The 23,680-nt window shown below is 41.8% G+C and overlaps 1 protein-coding gene across 5 annotated transcripts; it reads right to left on the reverse strand.

The window, feature by feature from the left end:
* Window positions 1–118: 118 nt before the first annotated feature.
* On the reverse strand, window positions 119–23,330 carry CABYR (calcium binding tyrosine phosphorylation regulated). Of its 5 annotated transcripts, XM_010335494.3 has the most exons (6): window positions 23,240–23,330; window positions 19,690–19,861; window positions 19,375–19,428; window positions 5,001–5,345; window positions 1,610–2,210; window positions 119–209 (listed from the first exon to the last, which is right to left on the reverse strand). In XM_010335494.3, coding segments are annotated over exons 2-6 (1,149 nt in total). In that variant the 5' UTR covers window positions 19,838–19,861; window positions 23,240–23,330; the 3' UTR covers window positions 119–208. The 5 variants fall into 5 exon arrangements, with proteins under 5 accessions (XP_010333796.1, XP_074239771.1, XP_074239770.1 ...); XM_074383670.1 differs by having other exon boundaries at window positions 119–2,210; XM_003924777.4 differs by lacking the exon at window positions 119–209 and having other exon boundaries at window positions 2,125–2,210; window positions 4,062–5,345.
* Window positions 23,331–23,680: the final 350 nt, after the last annotated feature.

Below are 23,680 nucleotides of genomic sequence, written 5' to 3' on the forward strand. Positions count from 1 at the left end.
AAACATATATATACACATAGAAACTGGAAAATGATACTGCTTTATAGGTCTAAAAAGATGAACTTTTGTGTTTGGTTGGTTACTTGTAGCCCTCCTAAATTACAAAAGTAATACAAAATTGTATGCTTGCATGAAGTTTATTGATACATCACACTTGGTGGCAGACTCCTCCCTGAATGTTGACCCTTCAAACAGCGTCATTGCTGGATCTGTTAGGAATAATGCAAATTAAAGTTAAACATGCAACTGAACATGTGAAATGAGTAGAAAATCAGAAACGCAAGGTCTACCCTCCTAGTTAAACTAAGCTTAACTAGTTACCTATGTGCTTTTGCATTACAGTATCCTAGCAATTTCATGCTGAAAACAGCCATTTTGACAATTCCACTAGAAGTCCATTAAGAGTTTAAATAAGCATGCACGTAGCCCTCAGATGGTTTGTCTTTCCTTAAATATAGTAATTGGTCCTTGAGCCTGCTAATGAATGAAATGTAGCTTTTGTCCATCTCTCAGATGTTCAACTTAAAATTCCCACAAATTATTTTAAGTAACTAATTGGTATATAACACTTCTGTACTTTCAACTCATCTCCCCACTTCCTCTGTTGACCTTCCCCTTAGTGCTAATCTTTTTCTACATAGCAATCTGAGGGAATCTAATAAAAACAGGAATCTGATTTTATCATTCTTCTGCTTAAAACACTTGTGCTGGCTTCCCGTTGAACATTCAATCAAAATCTTCATCTTATGCAATCCCCCCATCCCCTCCCAGCCAGTCTCACTGTGGCCTACTTTGCTGTCTCTGGAACCCGTGTTCTTTCCTGCCCTAGGACACAACCTGGGCACACCCTGCAAAGCTGGCTCCTTCTCATGCTTGGGTGTCAGTTTGTATCTGAGCCTGAACACCGTATCTATCTAATAGTGACACTTAAAGGCAGGCCTGCATCAGTACCTTGTTTTCTCCATAATACATGTTGTAATATACTTTTCTGTCTGTCTCCCCCATTAAGATGTAGGTTTCATGTTTTGCTTACTCTACTGTTCACACATGGGGGAGGAGGGCTAGCATAGGGCTTGGCATTAAGTATCAATGAAAAACCTAAAAATGACTTGTGAGTGATCAAGCAGTCTCATCCAGTTAACCTCAGCTGTTACTTAGCTCTATTCTGCTTCTCACCTGTCCATCTACTGTCTCTTACCACATGAATTAAGTGCTCTGTTACATAATCAAGACTTCTGTCTTACCTTGCTCTTCAGTTTTTTCCAGCTCCTCCCTAAACATGCCAACTAAATCGTCCTGTTTTAAAAATCCATCCCCTTTTCGCATCTACCACTGTGTTAGACAATGGACTAGGTATTCAAAGGCAACTGAGTTCATTAGTTTCATGTATTGGGCATCAGATCCTTGGTGCAAGTCATTGTGGTACAGTGCATCTGCCTCCTGTGCATTTATTAGTAACTGGTGGTTAGGAAGTTAGAGACAGTAGCCGCAGGAAATTTATCTCAAACTGTTTTTAGCTATCTAAATCTCCAGGTCAATAAATCAAAATGCTTAAAACACGAGTTTTTTTTTTTCCTACCTACATATTATGGTAGGAAAGAGTACCTACCAGTTTTCACTTTCTGCTTTGCGAACTTTGTGAGCAGTAGCCACAGTTATCTCCCCAGCAATACCGTAACTTCCAAAGGGAGCACATTTGTCACCAGATCCTGAACTTTTTTTAGCTACATCTTCTACTGGGAAAGCAACAGAAAGAAAAACAGGGCTTTTTGGCTTGGGGACATCTTGTCCACTTGGAGGATTAGCATTGTGGGGACTTAGAGTATGTTTCTGGAATTTCCCATCTGCAGGAACAGCAATGGGCACTTGTACTGCAGCGTATCTCTTCAAGACATCTGACTGCGAAACAACAGCATGCCCAGGAAGAGGTTCCCATTCCTGTGCTTTCTGAACATTTGAGCCTACTAAGATAAAAGGTGGGGCATTGATCTTCTTTGTGTCGTCCATCACATAAATTGGAGAAGTGACTGTTGGTGGATGCTGCAGAAACTGAGGATCCTTAGGATTAGATATGTAGAGGGTTGCTTGGGGGAAAGGCCCAGGTGCAGGTGGCGGTGATGAGTGACTTTGTTGATTCTTATCAGTTAGACAATAAAGGGTCCACATGTTGGAATATGGTGGTGGCTGTTCTGGTTCGCTTGCTGCCATTGCTATAAAAAAAATTTTTGCAGGCATTAAAGTTTTGGTCTATCAGGCACTATGCATAGTAATGTCTTTGTAAGTCTCTTTTATATATTAAAACAGCTGTAGTGATATGTACCACAAAGCATTCTATAGAGAGGGCTGCATAATTTTGTTTGGCAATGTGAAAGAGATTCTCTACAGTAGGGAAAACAGGAAGTGTTGTGGTGGCCAGTGGGAGGGACGCTACAGTTGTGTCTGAAGAAGCAAACCCATTCTAAGTTGCTGTTTCTAGCTACTTCAACTTTAGACATGGCTTCTATAGGATCCTTGTAGAGGAAACTGGACAGTCAACACAACCTTTAACTTTACCCAAAGTCAATTGAGTGTAGAGTGTGTTAAGCTATTAAAGGAAGTGTTAATGCATCTACATAGTGTTTTCTTTCCTAAAGAAGTTAGCACTAGGTATCATCTTCACCACATAATCAAAATATCTTTGGCCCTATCACAGCCACCATTATCTCCCATTAATTTGTTACCACACATACAAAATCACATAATCTAGGACTCAGAACCCCAAAGAGCACCACTTTTAGGCAAGACTTGAAATCATAGGTCCTAGGTGGCAGTGAAAGGCTGGTTGGTCCCACAGGGGTTTTTCGGGTTGAGAGAAAGAGGTCTAGGAGTGCCATCTATCCAGAATGCAAGTATACAAGCCAGATCTTCAGTTGTTTCACAAGGAGGGAGGTTTTGATAATCTGAATTTTTTGGTTACTATCCCTTTAGTATTGTGGACAACTCCATTTTACTTTAGAAATAGTTAAGCATTTGAAAACAGTGACTTGGTCTGGAAGTACTGCTTAAGCCACAAATACAGCACCAGTTCCACACACTCCACTCCCAGCACTGTCCTCTGCCTTTCCAGCTGTGCAGAATCCCGGTCACACTGCCAGACAAAATATGATCTTTTCTGAACACCTGCTTTGCCAACACTTTTTGAATCCTTCTGGCTTGGTTAAGAGTTTTTGCAAAAGGAATGGGGGGATTGGCTCATGCATGTCCCTTCTATCCCTAAAAAGAGAAGGGCCCCTGCAATTATCCATGAGGCAGGAGGGTGAGCATACCAAATGCCATAATTAGATAGAGATGAAGGTCACATCATGTCTGTATCACAGGAAAACATGGTGATAGTTCAGCAACCAAGAAAACAACTTGATTTTTGGCACTTGCCAGGGAGAGGGAACTGATCAAAGGAAGCCAATTATGTGAACTGCATCTATTGCTGTTCCAAGTGCCGGGGTATCTTTTCTGCTGCTAATACTTCCCTGCTCCCCTGACCTTTCCCCTCTCCATGTAGCTATGAAGCTGTTTCCTCAGCTGCAGGAAGCTCCCAGGCAGAAAACAAACGCATGGCCCAGCACCCCAAACCTGGTTACAGAGGTCTCCTGACTCAGTGCGAAAGCAAACATGCCACCATTTTTTCACTTTTTAAAATGCCACAGCCTATGTAAATGCACTGCTATAGTTTTACATTCACAAGAGGAAATTTCAAACCAGCACCCCCTAATTAGTTTTGCAATCAGCATATTTAGATCACATGAATATATTTTGTACCTGACAAGAGGCTATGATGTTGACTACATAATATACCCAAAAGAATAACATTAAAGGGCTATATGACCAAACTTTGAGGCCAGGCTTTGGGGACATCACTTTAAAATCACTCATCTCATAGTACTAGAATTTCAGATACAACAAAGCCTTTACATAGCTTTGACATTTAAAAAAAATCTGAAAATAAAGACTGACCAATCTGCAGGGAGCCTACACAGATGGCTACCTGAAATGCAATTTGTAATGGAAATATCCGATTTTCTTACCTGGCTTCATCAAACCTTATTCAGCTGTTGCTTCCCCTTCTGGTTCGATTTCTGGTGCAGTAAGACCTTCTGGAGCAGAAGGGAAGGGGCCACTAGATGATTTTATAGATGTACCTGAGTGCACTGCTTCTGCAGCTTCCCCAGAGAGCACAGGTTTGCCTTCCATCTCCTGGGGTGCAGAGTTTTCCCCGGACTCCTCCTGCCCAGTATTGTCAGAGACTATTGAAGTGATCGCCACTTCAAAGTGCAGAGATTTTTCAGAGCCTATTTTGATAGTGCCCTCTGCATCCAGGGGTTCTGCAGGTACCTCAGGCTGACCTTTCAAAGATGTGTCTGAGAGCAGAGCTGTTGCTTCTGCCTCCATATATACTGAGGGATATTTTTCATTCTCCTCCAACTGTGCAAGTTTTACAGATTCTACAGATTTTTTAGACATGCCAGAGGTTGTCTTTTCTACTACAGGTTTGGGACTACCTGGTGGTGACTGCTCATTTTCTTTAAGACAAGCAACTTGATCAGTGAAAGGGATAACTATTTGTTCTGGCAGTTGCTCAACATAAACAACTCCTTCAGTTACAGGCACATCATTATAGATAGATGATATACGAACAGTTGACATAACCTCAATATCAGCCTGCAAAGGGACCTCAGGAGCTTGATCATAAGCAGGAGGTTCTTGTTCATCCTGCAAGGGGACTGAGGAAGCCGTTGATAGTTCAGCCTCATTTTCTTTAGGTTGAGAACCCAAATCTACATGGACAGATGTTTGGCTCACAACCTGCACTTCTAGTACCTTTCCAGAATACACAAGAGGAGCAGCCACCATGACATCTTCAGCAGCCTCTGAGCTCGGCACCTCCTTGATAACAACAGGCATACTGGTTGCCACATCCACCATTAAAACATCAGATTGATCAGAATGAATAGATGAAACTTTACCTAACATCTGAGCAGCAAACTGAGCTGGGTCAGCTGGGACATAGGCAAACTCTGGTGAGACAGCTGTTGGAGGTGGTGAGGAGGGTGGGGTAGCAGTCTTAGGGGTAGCTGCTTTGGAAGAAGAATCATGAACTGCTTCAGTTTGCTCAGCACCTAGCTCAGCAGAAGTTGATGATGGAAACTGGGTGGTTTTGTCATTATATCCTGTTCCGGTTACATTGTCCTCCTCTGTGTCTGTAGATTTTTCCATCCGTGTAGGTACTTTAGATTCTACAGATGTTTTTTCTGGTTCTTTTAAACATTCTACTTTCTTCGGTCGTATTGATCCTTCTGACCACTTCTGTACTAAAACACACAACCAGATGGGTTAATTAGCATCTATGCCCAAAAAAAAATATTTTTAAAGAAGGCAATAATAGGGGTGTGGTGGCTTATGCCTGTAATCCCACCACTTTGGAAGGCTGAGGTGGGAAATCGCTTGAGCCCAGGAGTTCAAGATCAGTCTAGACAACAGTGAGACCCCAACACTGTTTGAAAAAAAGCAATAATGGGTTGAGCATTCAGACATGAGTACAGACACAAATACAAAAGAGTTTTTGGCTTTGTTTTCCAACATCTATAATTTAGTGTGGGTAACAAAACACTCCTGTCCTTATCTACTCCAAGACCCTCGGTTCATTTTCTTAGAAATAAGTGACTTAACAGGACAGTGACAAAACTAATAATCAGATATCATCATAAGGAGGTCAGCATCAGGAGAAAGATCATAACTTTTTGCATAGAAATAAGGAAGCTGCAAACCTCCATGGAAAAAGCTTCTGATGAAACTTCTACACAAAACTAGGGGAAGAAGCTGGGTGGGAAGGAGACCAACTTTCATCTTTGTTGGTGTAGTAACTTAGGAATGACATAGATGCTGCTTATTAATAAAGGGATTCCTCCATTTAAGCAAATTGGTATATGAAGTTTAACTTAATGAACTGATAAGCTAGAGGACTATAGGATTTTTTTTTTTTTTTTTTACATTAGGAAAGTCACATATTCTAACCTAAAAATGGTAGCACCTGCCAGTGATGTGTGATCATGTAGCCAAAGTCAGACAACTGACCCAGCCAAGAGGAAAAGGAGGGTATCTCTAGATCTGAAAGTGCAAACTTAAGTGAATCCTCAGGCATGAGGAAAATTCTCATGGGTTGGAAGGACACAAAAGCTCATGACATACACAAAATCCTAGAGCTGGAAAACTGCTGTAATATTTTATGTGCATCACCCACACACCTAACTACCTTAGTCGTTACTCATTAAAAGTTTTCACATCTGCTTGCTAAGAATTTTCCTTTGGGAAGCATTTCTCTAATATAATGAAATTTACAGGAAAAGCAGAATTTGCTTCACAAGAATATATTAGGCTTGAGTAAAAACTTTGTCTGGAGACATGTTTTCAGTAGGTTCAGCTGCATTCCGAAAAGCAGTGCCCTGATGTCTCCTTTGACACTGGCTGATGTTTTACAGATTCAATTAAGATTTCTAATTCTGGTCATGGACATTATACCAAATGCTCACATACAGAGAAAGATTCAAAAAGAGAAAGCCACATCTGTCATTACCTCCCTCTGCTTAAAACAATAACCTTATTTTCCAAATCATTCACCTCTTCAGGACTTTCCCATGCACTTTTCAGGAAAGCCCTTTTACCCACCAACACATTTGACTGCTTGTGCTACATGTAAGACTGTTTTAGGCACTGTTGTGGATAGAAAGACTATTAAGATGAGACCTCATATTGCTTACATTTAATAGGGAAAATAAGATAAACAAATACAGGTTAAAAAGTACAAGTACCTAGGCCAGGCACGGCGGCTCAAGCCTGTAATCCCAGCACTTTGGGAGGCCGAGGCGGGTGGATCACGAGGTCAAGAGATCGAGACCATCCTGGTCAACATGGTGAAACCCCGTCTCTACTAAAAATACAAAAAAAGTAGCTGGGCATGGTGGTGCGTGCCTGTAATCCCAGATACTCAGGAGGCTGAGACAGGAGAATTGCCTGAACCCAGGAGGCGGAGGTTGCGGTGAGCCGAGATGGCGCCATTGCACTCCATCCTGGGTAACAAGAGGGAAACTCCGTCTCAAAAAAAAAAGTACAAGTACCTAATTGGTACTAATAAAGATCTTGGGAGTTCAGAGGAGGGGGAAAAATCTTATTTAAGCCTGATCGTGGGAGAGTTACTCTTATATTTAGAATATAGAAAGCTACAAAAACATCCCATCATTAACAGGAAAAAGCCAGATAGATAAGCCACAAAATCATAACTTTTCTTGAGTCCAGCAGAGAGCTGAAGTCAAAAGGTAACCAAGTAATCTGATTTCAAAAGAGGAACCAACCCCTCCAAGGAGAAGAGACATAAGAACAGTCTCAGCTACAGCAGGACCCAGAAACAATATGTTGCCATCACACCAGCTGTTAAGAATGTACCAGCTATAATCTTTTTTTTTTTTTTTATTCAGCTATTGAAACTTGTGTATGCTCTGCGAAGTTCTACCAGCTATATCTTAACGTACTGGCAAAGGCCAAAGGTGCACTAGATGTCAGTCTGGGATTGCCTGGGACTCCAAACCCAAGGAAAGTTCACACTCATTAGCAAACATTTTCCACAGGCCTCAAATAAAAGATGGAGGCAGGTGGAAGGCCAGAGAGAGGTTTCCTACCATCAGAGCAGAGACAGGAGACACTGGCCCGAGACTGAGCACAGATAGAAGGCAGAGTTTGACTACTACATGGACAGAGGGCAGGAACACTGAGAAAGCCCCGTGTCCAAAACCCAGGTGCACAGGTCCAGCCTAAGCCTAAGGCCAGAACAACAGGGAACCTCCTGCCCTGCCAACCAGCCCAGCACTAAGAAACAGACACCGGGCTGCCACCAGGGGAGGGGGCAAGAGCTTGGCGACAGATGCCTTTTGTGGGGTACATTGGCAGAGAAGGCTGAAAGCTGAGAGGGAAACACATGCTGAGAAATACCCACTGGTACCCATCTCCACCCACAGCAAAAGGTCTTGGCAGCCCTCTCCTAGAAGGACTTGAGGCCTGTAGTACAGTGAAGGTAATGAAAGCAACAACAAAACCCAAGCCAAACTCCTAACCAGATTGACCTCCTCACACCCACACCAATTCAAGCCTTCCTATTTTCCCCGCAATAAGGTCTTAAATTCCCCAACCACTGATTTACTTAACATGAGCATTTTCAAGAACGCAGCCAATCTAGGAACTGGATTACTGCAATCCCTACAGTGCCTACACTGGACCTATCTGACAGCTTGCTTGTGATATGATTTAAGCAACTCTGGAAAGGACCACGTGTCCTTTTAATTAAAAGTGTCTCACAGGTTCATGGTGTCTGAAATTATGTCTAGGAGATTATTAAAATGATCTATTTTTTAACATTAAAAAAGTTCAATATTTTTTGTCTCTAGAAGTGATTAAACAAAAACATCCCTTATAACCACCATTTTGGAAAGCTAAAGCATTATATAATTATGAATCCTTAGCAATTTACCAGGAAATTTATGATATTATTTTCTTCCTTGCAACTTTTCTCATAGTAAAAAAGTTAATGAGAAAACCTAGGTTCCAGTCCTGGCTCAGGACTGGAACACTTGAATCTAATTCAAGTGTTCTGAGCTTCAGGCCTCCTCATTTGCAAAATGGGGACTATAACTCTGACTTCATGGAGTTTCTGTGGACATTAAGTGAAAAAAATGCATCTGAAAACACTGAATAAACTGTAAATCACATATAAACAGGGAAAGAATGGATCAATACCCAGTTAAAAAGAGATACAGAAAAGTGTGGAAAATGTGGTATCAAATTAAAAACTCAATCTCAAATATCTTTAATTCAGCTTAAAAGCTATAAATCTCAAATATCTTTAATTCAGTTTTGATTAAAATGAAATCGGCTATTTCCTAAACTTGGTGGTAAAATACAGGATGTTTTTTCTTTATATATATGTGTGTTATATACTTATGGATTTTTTCAATTAAAAAAATTGATACCAGATGCCTTAAACTTTTATAGTGTTTTTGAAAATGCAAACACTAGGTCGGGTGTGGTGGCTCACACCGGTAATCCCAGCACTTTGGGAGGCTGAGGGTGGGCAGATCACTTGAGGCCAGGAGTTGGAGACCAGCCTGGCCAACATGGTAAAACTCTGTCTCTACTAAAATTACAAAAATTAGCTAGGCACAGTGGCATATGCCTGTAATCCCAGGTACTTAGGAGGCTGAGGCAAAAGAACTGCATGGGCCCAGGAGGCAGAGGCTGCAGTGAGCTGAGATCATGCCACTGCACGCCAGGCTATGCAACAGAGCTAGACTCTGTCTAAAAAAAAAGAAAAATGCAGACACTAGACCAGCCATTTGGCTTTGTTTGGATTATCTGGAATACCTTGAAAGAATATTGGCGATTATATACTTACTAGTTACCATACACATCTAATGTACATCTATATTGCGGTCATGTGATTATTAAGAAGAGAGTTTTTCTCTAATGTTTTAATGTCTGCTTTAAATACTTATAACAATTGCTGGCTTGTAACCTTGAGATTATGTTGGTTGTAGCCTAGATTTGCTAAAGATTGATCTTTCAACCTCATGAAGATTAACCCACTATGACTTCGGTGATCTGGTTCTACTTAAAGCTGACAAAACTATACACACTAAAAATTAGGAACATAACTAAAGGCATTCCTTCTTGTAAAGAAATTCCTTCTTAAGTATAGTAAAATGACTCGAATTTTATATTCCTTTTTTTTTTTTTTTTTTGAGACGGAGTTTCGCTCTTATTACCCAGGCTGGAGTGCAATGGCGCTATCTCGGCTCACCACAACCTCTGCCTCCTGGGTTCAAGCAATTCTCCTGCCTCAGCCTCCCGAGTAGCTGGGACTACAGGCGTGTGCCACCATGCCCAGCTAACTTTTTTTTGTGTAGAGACGGGGTTTCACCATGTTGACCAGAATGGTCTCAATCTCTTGACCTCGTGATCCACCCGCCTCAGCCTCCCAAAGTGCTGGGATTACAGGCATGAGCCACCGCGCCCGGCCTCAAATTGGTTAACTTTAAAATTCTTTGCAGAATCCTGATTTTCCATGAAATCAATAAGATAAAGAGATAAATTCCAAGCATACAGTATTTTTTGAAATAGGCACAACTCACATGGAGAGTCAGGGTACTAGGGTACATAACTGCACAAGAAGCATAAAGAAAAGGACATATTCTGGCATGGAATGGGATTGCAGGCATGAACCACCATGCCCGTTTATAAACTTCTCTAAAAGCATTTCTTATAGAGCAGGTAATGCATTTGTCTCAGTTTTTGTCTGCCTGAGAATGTATTTATTCATTTTTTAAAGGATATATTCACTGGGTATATATTCATTCTAGGTTGGCATTCTAGGTCACTTTATGCCATTCCATTGTCTATTGGCTTCGGCTTCTATGGTTTCTATTAAGAAATCAGCTATTTGTCTTATTATTGTTTCCCTGAAAAGTAATGTACCCTCCACCTGCTCTCAAGATTTTGTCTACCTTTTTTTTTAGCAGTTTAGCTATGATGTACCTGTGTGTCATTTTCTTTGTATTTATCCTGCCATGGGTTCACTAGACTTTTTGAATCTGTAAACCAGTGTCTTTCAGAGTGGAAAAATTCTCAGTCATTATGCTCTCAAATACTACTACTTTTCCATCTACTCTTCTCCTGTGACTGCAATGACATACTTTTTAATTTTTAATTATTTTATTTTTTTAGACAGAGTCTTGCAATCTGGGTCACTGAAACTTCCGCCTCCCAGGTTCATGTGATTCTCATGCCTCAGTCTTCTGAGTAGCTGCAATTACAGGTGGACACAGACTTTTTGACAATGTCCCATATACATCTCTTACATTCTTTTCTATTTTTCTCTTTGCCTTAAGTTAGTTGTCTGTTGGCCCATTTTTCAGTTTCCTAATTTTGTCTTCTAATAAAGCCATATAACTTTATAATTTGCAGTTATGGAATAAATGTTTCTTATTTTGTAGTTTCTAACTCTGTTGAAGTTCTGCATCTTTTCATCTGTTTTTCATCTTTTAAAAATATCAATCATGGTTATTTTCCATCCATTCATGTAGTAATTCCAGTATCTGGATATTCTATGGGTCTGCTTCTAGTGAGTGTGCTATGTTTTAGCCCTTGATTATTAGTCACTTCTTCCTGCTTCTTTCAGTATCTAGTAATTTTTTTTTTTTTTTGAGATGGAGTCTTGCTCTGTTGCCCAGATTGGAGTGCAGTGGCACAATCTTGGCTCACTGCAATCTCCGCCTCCTGGGTTCAAGCAGTTCCCTGCCTTAGCCTCCTGGGTAGCTGGGATTACAGGCACCCGCCACCACGCCCAGTTAATTTTTGTATTTTTAGTAGAGACAGGGTTTCACCATCTTGGCCAGGCTGGTCTTGAACTTCAGACCTCATGATCCACTCACCTTAGCCTCCTAAAGTGCTGGGATTACAGGTGTGAGCCACCGCGCCTGGCCAAATGTCTAGTAATTTTTAACTGTATGCTGGAAACTATAAATGACACATTGTAGAGGCTCTGATTGTTATATTCTTATACATGGTACTGATTTTGTTCTAATGGCAAATCAATTTGATCCTCTGGAGATTTGATTATAAATTCTGTTAAAGTGGGCATAGTTCTGCTTTGTTCTTACTCCTAGCACATTGTCTTTATTCATAGTGTATGACCTTTCTGAGGTCTAAACTGAATTGCCAGGGTTTCACAAAAATCTCTTATTTTTGGCTGGGCCCAACCTGCAAAGCCTCTCCTAACACTCAACGGTTTTGATCTTTTGACTTAGCTTTCAGTCTCCCAATGGCTCTTTTCTGCTAAACTTCATCAAGACTTAATCTACATGAGGAGCTTAGGAGTTGGACAAAAACCCAAGGGAAATTTTTTTTGCAAACTTTTGGAGGTCCTTTTCTGATAATGCCTCCTTTCTGGTACTGTCACTCACATCCCAGCCATACTGGAAGACCCAAATTCTGCTTTTCTGTCACCTCTCCCCCTATAGATTTCCCTGCACAAGAATTTGAAAATGTCCTCAGGAAGAAAGCCTCTGTGAATATGGGCTGAATTTCTAGGAATCCTTTCTCCCAAGAATCTAGGTACTGGACTTTGTTTTATATAATTTCTATAGTTTTTATGTCTGTTTATGGTAGGAGGATAAGTCCAATACTGACTTCTCTATCATAACCAAAATGAAAATCTCTCCCTCTCTGCTGAGTTTCACTTAGCACAGCATCTGGAAATTGGCAGGAATTTAAATATTTGTTAAATGAAATAATGGATTGGACTTCAAGGATATGAGGATTTGAATGGTTAAAAAAGGATTGAAAGGAACTCCTGAGAAGAGAAGGAACATAAGCCAAAATCAAATGATTTGAAATTTCACATTTCAGATGACAGATTATCTAAATATATGGCATACGGGGTCTATGAAATGAGACAGATGATCGCAAAGGTAAGGTAGACTGAAATCATAGAAAGCTTTGCATGCCATGCTGTTGTAAAGGGATCAAAATTTACATACTGTGACTTAGATATGCCAGAAAGTATTACTTTAACTGCTCTCATCTTGCATTAAAATACTCATTTCCCAATGACAGAACTTGATCTGAGTTTAAAAATCTGTCCCTTGTAGTTTAAAAGTCTCTTTTGGTTAATTAATGAGTCTTCTGGGCTACTGTTCCTTTACCAAAGGTTCTCCTCCTTTGAAAGAGGAAATCCGAGTGCTGGAGTAAGCTCTGTCTCTGATCCACATGTCCTTCTGTGCTGACTCTCCATTACCTCTGGTAAAGGCATAACTGGTTTCTGGTGTTTTTGTTCTGTTTTGTTTGTTGGTTTAGAGATGGGTCTCACCATGTTGCCTAAGCTGGTCTTGAACTCCTGGACTTGGCCTCCCAAAGGCTGGGATTACAGGCGTGTAATCACGCTCTGCCCTCTGGGTGTTGGTCTCTGACATTACTGAATTCAGTGCTCAAAATGTTTCCATTTTGTGGAAAGTGTGCCCTATTTATCTCACTAAAAGACTGGCAGATCTCCTTCCTAATTTAGTCCTCTGTAGCACTTAAGGCCTAGCTGCCAATTTTTATTTTATCCTCAGCTTGGATGTTACCTGCTATAGCTCTCTGCTTATGTCACCTTTTCCCATCCTGATTCCATGCTCGTCATCACTCTCATTGGGATAATCCAAAAATATCAAGACTCCCTAAAAAACAAATACAGTGGCCAGGTGTGGTAGCTCACACCTTTAATCCCAGCACTTTGGGAGGCTGAGCCAGGCATATCACCTGAGGTCAGGAGTTCCAGACCAGCATGGCCAACATGGCAAAACCCCATCCCTACTAAAAATACAAAAATTAGCCAGGTCTGGTGGCATGTACTTGTAATCCCAGCTACTTGGGAGGCTTAGGCAGGAGAGTCACTTAAACCTGGGAGGCGGAGGTTGCAGTGAGCTGAGATTGTGCCACTGTACTCCAGCAAAAACAAAAACAAAACAAAACAAAACCCACACAGGCCATAGGAAATCAGTAGTATCTCAGGCCCATCTCAGAAATGACCCTCCATTATTTCCAGCCTATTGCTTCAATACACAATTCTCTCATTGAACAGATATTTACAGAATGCTGGCACATGACAAGTACAGTCTAGGTACTGAATGTGGCATATGTCATGCTAAATGCAGGCCATGTGAACCACATGGCTTCTCTGAGACATGGATTCTTCTAGATAGCATCTAGGAAAGCAAAGAACAAGACTTCTGTTCAGGTTTTAGAAAAAAAATTTTTTTGAGATGGGGTCTATGTCACCATGATGTGCAGTGGTGCATTCTTGGCTCACAGCAACCTCCACCTCCTGGGTTCAACCAATTCTCCTGCCTCAGCCTCCTGAGTAGCTGAGACTACAGGTGCCCACCACCACACCCAGCTAATTTTTGTATTTTTAGTAGAGATGGGTTTTCACCATGTTGGCCAGGATTGTCTCAACCTCTTGACCTCATGATCCATCCACCTCGGGCTCCCAAAGTGCTGGGATTACAGGCGTGGGCCACCATGCCCAGCCAGTTTTACGGAATTCTGATCAGAGAATGTATAACTACCTTATTTATCCCAGTTTCTATCTCACCTAGCACTTTTTAGGCTCTAGCCACACCCCAGTACCACAACCCCACTGCCTAGAAGGACTTTCCATTTCCCTTTCCTTTACAGCAGGAACTGGCCTTACTATATCCTATTTCTTTTACTCCTCTACTGCTTATGTAAAGTAAAAATTTGATTCTGCTAGCTTTGGTTTTTAAAATCCAGCTCTGGAAATTTCAAGAAAATCATTCCCTCTCAACAGAAACAGGCTCTTGCAAGATTCCAAATTATGAACTTTGTAAACTCAAAACTGAGTAATGACTTTCTTGCTCCAAGCTTTATTTGCCTTTCCTCTAAACTCAATGAATACTTCAATGGGTAGATATCAACAGAGCAAACAGGAATAATTAGGAGATATGTGAAATCTAAGTATACTAGTTTAATATTTTTCGAAGTATCCCTACAACACTGAAGAGTTTGGATTTTGTGGATAATAGGGAGCTATCAGAGCTTCCAGATTAGAACAGAGTGATATATCCAGCCTACAAAGCTAAAAAATCAAGATGTCCTTCCCTTATGTCTTGACTCTGTCTTCTAATGTCTCTGACCTTATCTTGGCAAACTGGTTTCCTGTTTAGCTTTACTGATTGGCCATACCTGCTTCCTGTCCAGTCCCATATTCCCTTAGTCTGATATTCTGACCCCAATTCTTGTCTATACCATTTGCTCATTGATTTATTTGGCCTTCTTTCATCTAAACTATTCTCCAACTGATTAATCTGACTACAATGGAAAAGCATGAAGGACCAAAGCCCCTCTCCCACTATCATCATGTGATCAAACTTTTTCTAAGTTTAATGAAATTCTTACCTTGGTACAAATTATCACCACCCTGCTTAGGTAAATGCAAGACTTCAAGAAATAAAAGGGGCATTTTGGCATAATACCCATCCCTGTTTAGGGAATCAGGATAGCTGTACTTGAAGAAATGCCCAGAAAGGTTGCAGAATAGTGCCAGAGCCTCACAAACTTTAGTATGGATAAGCCTGAAATACATATATATCCCTTGTTCAATTATGAATGGATAGTTACAAGTATGTGTAACCAACTATCAAAGTAAAATAAGGCATAATAAAAGCATTGGCATAAGAACTTAAAAGCTCAATAGGAATATTTCAATACAATGATGATGCATAACTGCTTTGGTGCTGCACAGTAATTGCAATTGGGCCCAATGATCAGCAGCAGTTCCTGACTATAAGTATTTTCATGTGGCCAAGCCAAGAATGTCCAGGATCACTTAGAAAAGTTCACAAGATAACTAAGGGATTGAGGTAGGCCAGGTCTCCTTGATTCTTCAAAAGAGGTGGCTATTTCTTATCTCTGTGAGATAAGACAGGGATGACACTGGAAACAGGACTCAATTTGGCTTTCAGGGATGAGAGATAATAGTGGTGATGGGAAACCACTGCCATCTTCACTGAGTGATGAAAAGATCAGAATCAGCACAATCTGGGCTTCAGATTCCACACAAAAAGGTAGCGGGGTGGTGGGGACAAGTGAAATTAGCAGGAGACAATATGGGGAAAAGGGAGCTCAAATTCCTCTCGCTTCACTCCTTGAGTATTCAACAAAAGCAAATGATACAGGCAGGGATATTCTTATCTCCATGCTTTCCATGAATACAGGCAGCTTGGTAGTAATACTGCTAGGCAGCAGACTCACCAGTTTAGGAGTAACTTTGGAGGATACAACATCCCCACAGAGCACTCTTATGAAACACATCTTTCATGCTCATCTTATGTGATATCTGAGAGATGAGGGAGTACCAGTGCACCAGGGATGACAGTCAGTTCTTGCCCACATCACCAAGTTCTAACATCTAGTGCTGTCTTTAGGCTGATCTAGCTTCCTGCTGAAGAGACTGATGGACCAGAATAAGGGTAAGCTGATTTAGTCTTCAAAGGATACTTCATTTCCCAACCTTGCAAGTCAAAGTCTGAGAGGGCCTCAATCCTTGGGGCCAACGGAGCATGTAGGGTATTATAGGTAACAACATTGTTATTTAAAACTGGGATCCACAAAGGGGAAGTTCTATTTAACAAAAGAAAAGATACTACCTGTTATACCTACATGTTTGTTTTTTTTGTTTGTTTGTTTGTTTTTTGAGATGGAGTCTCACTCTGTCACCCAGGCTGGAGTGCAATGGCCCGATCTCGGCTCAATGCAACCTCCGCCTTTCCGGGTTCAAGCAATTCTTCTTCCTCAGCCTCCTGAGTCACTGGGACTATAGGTGCACACACTGCCACGCCCAGCTAATGTTTTGTATTTTTAGTAGAGACAGGGTTTCACCGTGTTGCCCACGTTGGTCTCAAACTCCTGTACTCAGGCAATCCACCCACCTCAGCCTCCCAAAGTGCTAGGATTATAAGCATAGGCCACCATGCTTGGCCTATACCTACATTTTTATTGTGGAGAACTGACCAACCATGCAACCAAATTTACCCAGAGCTTCTACAGGAATAGCAGTTAGGGAATTAAACCAGTAGCAGGGTGTCACTCGGGAGGAAGTGCTCTACAAAGTAGGATCCTTGCCTGTATATTACTAGATAGTACCTCTTTAGCCCAGAGTAATGCTTTCCTGAATGTAGGTGAACTCACGCAGTCCATGACAGGACCTAAGTTAATGGATTATGTCCAGTAAGAAACCATTTGGGATAATAAAAGACAGACAAATGAGCCAAACTGAACAAATAAGCCAAATGGTAATGCTGAACTCTTATTTTTCCTGATCATACCTTCCCATATTCCTAGTAAACTACAATAAGCAATGTTCATTTCTACTCTACTGCCTAAAGAGTAATCTATTTCTACAACTATGCTATGAACTTGCTTTCAGGATTACTGTATACCATGTCAGCCTCCTCAATATCTTTAATTATTGGAGGAGAAAACTGGCAGTATCTCCTTTATCTCCATTAAAGGATGGCTGCTCCGTTAATTTTGTTATTCTGTTAATTTTGAACCCTGAGATTCAAAGATATTAACCTACCTAGACCAGAATCTAATTTGTTTAGTCCACTTGCTAAGCTGAACAGTGGATAAATCCTTCAGTAAACAAATTCAAAAGCAACCAGTTAATTACCTTCCACCATAAAGATTCACTGAATCACCATTCTCAAACAGCCAGCCTGCACACTCAGTGCCTAGTATAGAGGATACAAGTACATAGACAGTAGTAACACTGACTAATAAAGAAACCAAACTCACTGCCAGGGAAAGAATTAATGCTCTTTCACTTGTCTGTATATCCTGCTGATGGTAAGCAAGTCCCAGACCTGTTTCCTGTGCTGAACTGAGAATGCCATCAGGTCCGGCAGGAAAGAAGCCAGACTAGATGAGAAAATATTCCTGAACCATAATGCTTCATTCTCTTGCCCCTTCAAATGCTGATCCTTGCTATTCTGGATCTTGAGTACCTCTTTCACTGCAGACCCAAAGCCTCAGTTTTCCTAGTTAACATTTTTCCTCTAAGATTTTCCTAGTTCATACTCCATAATCTCTCTCTACCTTGGATATCTATTAACATCACCAAAGTGACAGTATAGAAGTAGCTAACAACTCATTGAATCCTTTTTTCTCTATGATCATTCCAAAATGTTGGCCAGCCAATATAGTAAGAATTCATTATTTCTCACACTAGCGAGGAGTCTCCATATGGCTTCTTCACAAAAGTATTTGAAAAGCTTTTTCTTGCCATTCTTTCAGATATGTACATCTTCCATGGGATCTGACCATTATATCCTTTTTTGTTTATAGTGATCTTCCCAAATTTTCACTATGTAAACTTTGCCTCATTTCTCCCTGACTTTTTCATTGCTTCTGTCAACTGAGTTTCATACTGTCACGTTCACGTTAGATATTAGACATTTACATATATACACACCAAACACAAATTTCTTCTAAGCAAATACATAGGACTATGTCACAGTGTCTGAGATGTGCTGGAGGTGACCACTATCCATGAAAAACCTCTCTATAAACAAAGACACTATTTGAGCAAAAAGTGTGATCAGAGACACCTATCTCCCGTCCTCCAGCCTGGACTGCAATTACACCATTAGGGAGAAAATGGGTGGTTGGCCTTCACTTAGTAACTATCTGGGCTAGGCACAGTGGCTCACCCCTGTAATCTCAGCACTTTCGGAGGCTGAGGCGGGCAGAACACTTGAGGCCAGGAGGTCAAGACCAGCCTGGCCAACATGCCGAAACCCTGTCTGTACTAATAATACAAAAATAAGCCAGGTGTGGTGACACATGCCTGGAGTCCCAGCTACTTGGGAGGCCGAGGTGGAAGAATGGCTTGAACCCGGGGTCAGAGGTTGCAGTGAGCCGAGATCACATCACTGCGCTCCAGCCTGGGCAACAGAGTGAGACTCCATCACAAAAAACAAGAAAAACTTCCAACAAAAGTATTTAAACAACCTCCCTAAGTAATCTCATAAAATCAAATTCTCCTCACCCCTGTAATACCAGCACTTTGGGAGTCTGCGGCAGGAGGACTACTTGCATCCAGGAATTCAAGTTCAGCCTGGGCCACGGCAAGACCCTGTCGTTATCAAAAAAAAAAATAAAGAGATGCAGTCTTTTTCTGTTACCAGGTTGGAGTTCAGTGGCAGAATCTCGGCTCACTGCAACCTCCGCCTCCCAGGTTCAAGCAATTCCCCTGCCTTAGCCTCCCAAGTAGCTGGGACCACAGGGGCACACCACCACGTCCAGCTAGCTTTTTGTATTTTAGTAGACACAGGGTTTCACCATGTTGGCTAGGATGGTCTCGATCTCCTGACCTCATGATCCACCCACCTGGGCCTCCCAGAGTGCTGGGATTACAGGCATTAGCCACTGCACCCAGCCAAAAATTTTTTAAAAATTAGTTGGACATGGTGACCCACAAGTGCAGTTCAAGCTACTTGGGAGGTTAAGACAGGAGAATCCCTTGGACCCAGGCTGCAGTGAGCTATCAAGGTGCCACTGCACTCCAGCCTGGGTGACAGAGTGCGTCTCTAAAAAAATAATTTTGTTTTAAAAAGGATCAATGTGATCAAACATAAAATAATTTGTGGGCACCATTCTTGAGTTTGAATGTATGCTAGTAATGATGCAATAATTTATAAATACCTTATTAAAACTATTGCTACTTGTGGTACTTACCTTTAATCTGATGAAACTGTTTAACCAGATCCTTTATATCCAGAGAAGAATTCCCTGAAAGAATACAGGAAATACAGATACATAAAATTCCCAACTTAACATGTTTTCTTTTTCAAAGTAGCAAACATATAAATGAATAATGAAAGAATACAGGAAATACAGATACATAACATTCCCAACTTAACATGTTTTCTTTTTCAAAGTAGCAAACATACAAATGAATAATGAAAGAATACAGGAAATACAGAGGCAGAAAATTACCAACTTAACATGTTTTCTTTTTCAAAGTAGCAAACATATAAAGGAATAACAAACCTTCTCTATACATAGTAAGTTCTTTAAAATAAGCTACTGCAAACTGGTTGATGTTTGATGGGTTGCTTTTGATAGTGGCTCTGCTAATTCCTTCGAGTAGAGTCTTGAGGCCATAGGGTATGCCAAATCTGGACGTTGAAGAAATCATTTTGGCAGGATGTCTGTAACTCAACTAGAATGAAAAAAAAAAAAAAACAACCAAGTCTTATAAATAATTAATTTTACTAAAGTAGTTCTTATGAGTTAACTATACTTTCCAAGAATAAATTATTTCCTATTAAAATTACTAACTTTAGTTCTAATATTTAGGTATTCATTTTAATAAAATGGACTAATTCTTGATGGTAGTTAAAACACACACACACACACACAAACTCTACTATCAATAGCTTACTAAGTGCAGATGAGCAATCTAGTACCATTATAGAAATCCACAGGAAAAGCTCTGCCAAGACCCTGAGGACATAAAAAACAAAAACAAAACCTGCTCTAAAACTCAGTGAATATTCTGTGCAGTTAACATTTCATGTATGTTTCTAAACAAGTCCTTCCAAACCACAAAGGCACTGGCCCTTCTGTACTTATATTAATCAAATGTTACAAGACAGTTTTTAATATCTTTTTTCCTTATTTTTCTAAATAGATCCTCAGACATGTTGCTTATCTTTAAGTGTGCATTTTTTAGGTTTTTTTTTTTTTTTCTAGCCTGCTTCATACCTGCAGGAATAAGTTTGTTTTTAACATTAATCAGAGTGGGTATAATTTATTTGTGGCATTATTATACCACCCACTGTCATCTGTACCTTTCTTTTCTAGTATCTCCCTTACCCTCTGTGCAAATTTTCCCTTATGTTTCCCTTTCTGGCTTTCTGACTTTTAAGTATTATCAAACGTATTGCACAGACCAATCTGTAATTCTCAGAGTTGCAGAGGCTGCCACCTTAAACTGTGTCAGGGTGTATGTGTTCTGACTCCTTCTAAAATATCTCAGGCTTCTAAAGAAGAAAATTAAATATTTAAGAAAATCCCTAAAGTGGTGAGGGGAAAACTGACAGGAAAAACAGGATAAAGGACAGGTGAAGTTAATACCCCAGTGCATGCCTCAGTGCCTTTACTTTGATAAAGATGGGTGTCAAATCTGTCCCTGAGCTACCAAGCTGCCATCACAAAATAGGAAACAGGTGGTTAAATGATTCAGGTTTCCTTAAGTGAAAAATCAGTTGCTTGGGAGAACCACAGCTATTCTGGATACTGAAACCCAGGAGAAATTTCTCCCCCCCGAGTCCTTATAAAGCAAATGGTGTGATACAATGAACCATGTCCTCAACAACATCCCTAGAATAAATAATGAGTTTCATGGGGCTAAGTGGCATAGTTTAGTTATAACAATTATAGAAGGGCCCAGCTTCTATTATAAAGTAACTCATATAGCACAGCAAAATGTTGAATACTTAAAAGCACATCTCATCTTCCCAAAGGTCAGGACAAAATAAATGTTTGGTCAAAGCACACCTTTAATGAAAACTTCCTTTCACAGTATCATTCGACAGATTTACTGAATTAAACCATCTTTAAAAAATCAGAAGTGATCCAGCAATCCCACTGCTGGGTATATACCCAAAAGAATGGAAATCAAACACTGAAGAGATACCTGCACTCCAGTGTTTGTTGCAGCACTGCTGACAATAGCTAAGATTTGGAAGCAACCTATATGTCCATCAACAGATGAATGGATAAAGCAAATGTGGTACATACAATGGAGTACTAGTCAGCCATTAAAAAAGAATGAGATCCTGTCATTTGCAACAAAGTGGATGGAACTGGAGATTATTACCTTAAGTGAAATAAGTGAGGCACATAAAGAAAAACATTACATGGTCTCTTATTTGTGGTAGCTAAAAATCAAAACAATTGAACCCATGGAGAGAGAGTAGAAGGATGGTTACCAGAAGCTGGGAAAGGTAGTGGAGGCCTGGGTGGGGGAGGGGGAAAGTGGGGCTGGTTAACGGGTATAAAAAATGAATAAAACCTACTGTGTGATAGCACAACAGGATGACTATAGTCAAGAAGTTAATTGTACATTTAAAATAGAGTGTAACTGTATTGTCTGTAATATAAAGGATAACAGCTTGAGGGAACAGATGTCCCATTCCCCATAATGTGATTAACATTGTATGCCTGAATCCAGACATCTCATGTACCCCATAAATATATACACCTATGACGTACTCACAAAACCAAATAATTTTTTTTTTTTTGAGATGGGAGTTTCGCTCTTGTTACCCAGGCTGGAGTGCAATGGTGCCATCTCGGCTCACCGCAACCTCCACCTCCTGGGTTCAGGCAATTCTCCTGCCTCAGCCTCCTGAGTAGCTGGGATTACAGGCACGCGCCACCATGCCCAGCTAATTTTTTTGTACTTTTAGTAGAGACGGGGTTTCACCATGTTGACCAGGATGGTCTCGATCTCTTGACCTCGTGATCCACCCGCCTCGGCCTCCCAAAGTGCTGGGATTACAGGCGTGAGCCACCGCGCCCGGCCCAACAAAGAATTTTTTTAAAAAATTGAAAGTGGGGCTTCGGCAGGCCCACATGCTAAATGCTAACGGGCACAGGCAGCACTCATACGCATCCTTTTCTTTCAGTACCCAAGGTGGGTAGTAGACAGGCCGTCAAGGCTCCCAGAAACCACGATGGCGCCAACCACCTTTCAGGAGGCGGTTAGCAGTTGGCGCTACCAACAGTGGGGACAGCAGCCATGCACTCCATGCTCCCCTGTCCTAGTTCTCACTGACTTTGGGAACGTGTGGGGCCAGGGACGCGAAACATCCTACAGTTCAGTTCCCCACAAAGAACGATCCGGAGCCAGCTGAGAAGAATCAACGGGTAAAATCATCACAAACGACCAGGGTGAAGAGCGGCAGCTGAACATTCTCCCCAGACCTCTCAACAACACGGGTCCACCACCAGCACCAGAAAACCCTCCCCCGCCCAACTGCAAACGTCCCTGCGCCCACGGCCACAGGGGTCACGGCGTCGGCAGGAAACGCGACGCCTTTCAGGAAGCGAGCGGGGACCTCGGAACCACAGGTAACGGACACCGCACTCTCCAACTCCTCCCTAAAGCGAGACTCCGTCAAAACAAACAAACAAAAAACCCCAAAAACCTCTGGTGTGTGCCCCCGCTAAAAAAAAACAAAACCCTCCGGTGTCTGGGCCCCAGCTGTGTCACCGCTCCTCGTTTGGCACTTGGTTTGGTCTGTTTGGGGGAAGAGGGGCGGGAGACGGAGGAAGCTAGGCGCGCTCATTTCGCCTGCACTCGCTCAGGAGGCGGGCGGCGGACCCGCCGAGGCCCCGACTCGCGAGCGCCGCCACAGCGCTGGCAATCCGCCGGCCGCACTCCCCGGGGTGGGCGGTGCCGCCCCACAGGCCCCCAACTCCGAGGACCCTCTGCTTGGGGCCCCCACGACGTCTCCAGTTACGCGAGACGGCCTGAGGCCAAACTGTCTCCGAAGCCGCAGGGTGCGTCTTTTCCCCAGACTCTCCCCACCTTCTTTCCGGCTGCGTTCTTAAGAGCTTCCTCGTTACCCGCTTGCGGGCGGCTCCTGAGGAAAGCCGAGTCTTGCGTGCCTTTTTATATCTCCTGAGGCGCGTCAGCGCGTGCGCCACAAAGCTTCGCGCCACAAAGCCCCGCACGCACGCACGCACGCACGCACGCACGCACGCACGCACGCGAGGGGGCGGGGCCGCAGCGGCTGCCGTCAATGGGAAGCTGAAAGCTAGGAAGGCCGTAAGGTGGCCGGCGAGGGAGGCATAGTTCCTTTTTTCTGGCTAAATCTGAAGGGATTTAAGTGAATTTATTTCCAAACAAACGGCCAGGAGTAGCTCAAAGCGACGCCTCTCCCTCTTTGGTCGTTAGGCCTAAAATTAAAGCTGGTTTGGAAGGAAATGGATTTATGCTGGTGCTGTCTTGCTGTCGCTGCCTCGCCGT

The sequence above is a fragment of the Saimiri boliviensis genome, chromosome 13 (assembly GCF_048565385.1).
Source record: "Saimiri boliviensis isolate mSaiBol1 chromosome 13, mSaiBol1.pri, whole genome shotgun sequence".
Classification (NCBI taxonomy): domain Eukaryota; kingdom Metazoa; phylum Chordata; class Mammalia; order Primates; family Cebidae; genus Saimiri; species Saimiri boliviensis.

What these genes read in the sequence shown, in the direction of transcription:
- CABYR (XM_074383669.1), bottom strand. Translation starts at nt 19,837, where the DNA reads ATGATTTCTTCAACGTCCAGATTTGGCATACCCTATGGCCTCAAGACT. An exon ending in ACTTACTATGTATAGAGAAG is followed by an intron (nt 19,429 to 19,689) that starts GTTTGTTATTCC and finishes GTATTCTTTCAG; the next exon opens with GGAATTCTTCTCTGGATATA. An exon ending in ACAGTTTCATCAGATTAAAG is followed by an intron (nt 5,346 to 19,374) that starts GTAAGTACCACA and finishes TGTGTGTTTTAG; the next exon opens with TACAGAAGTGGTCAGAAGGA.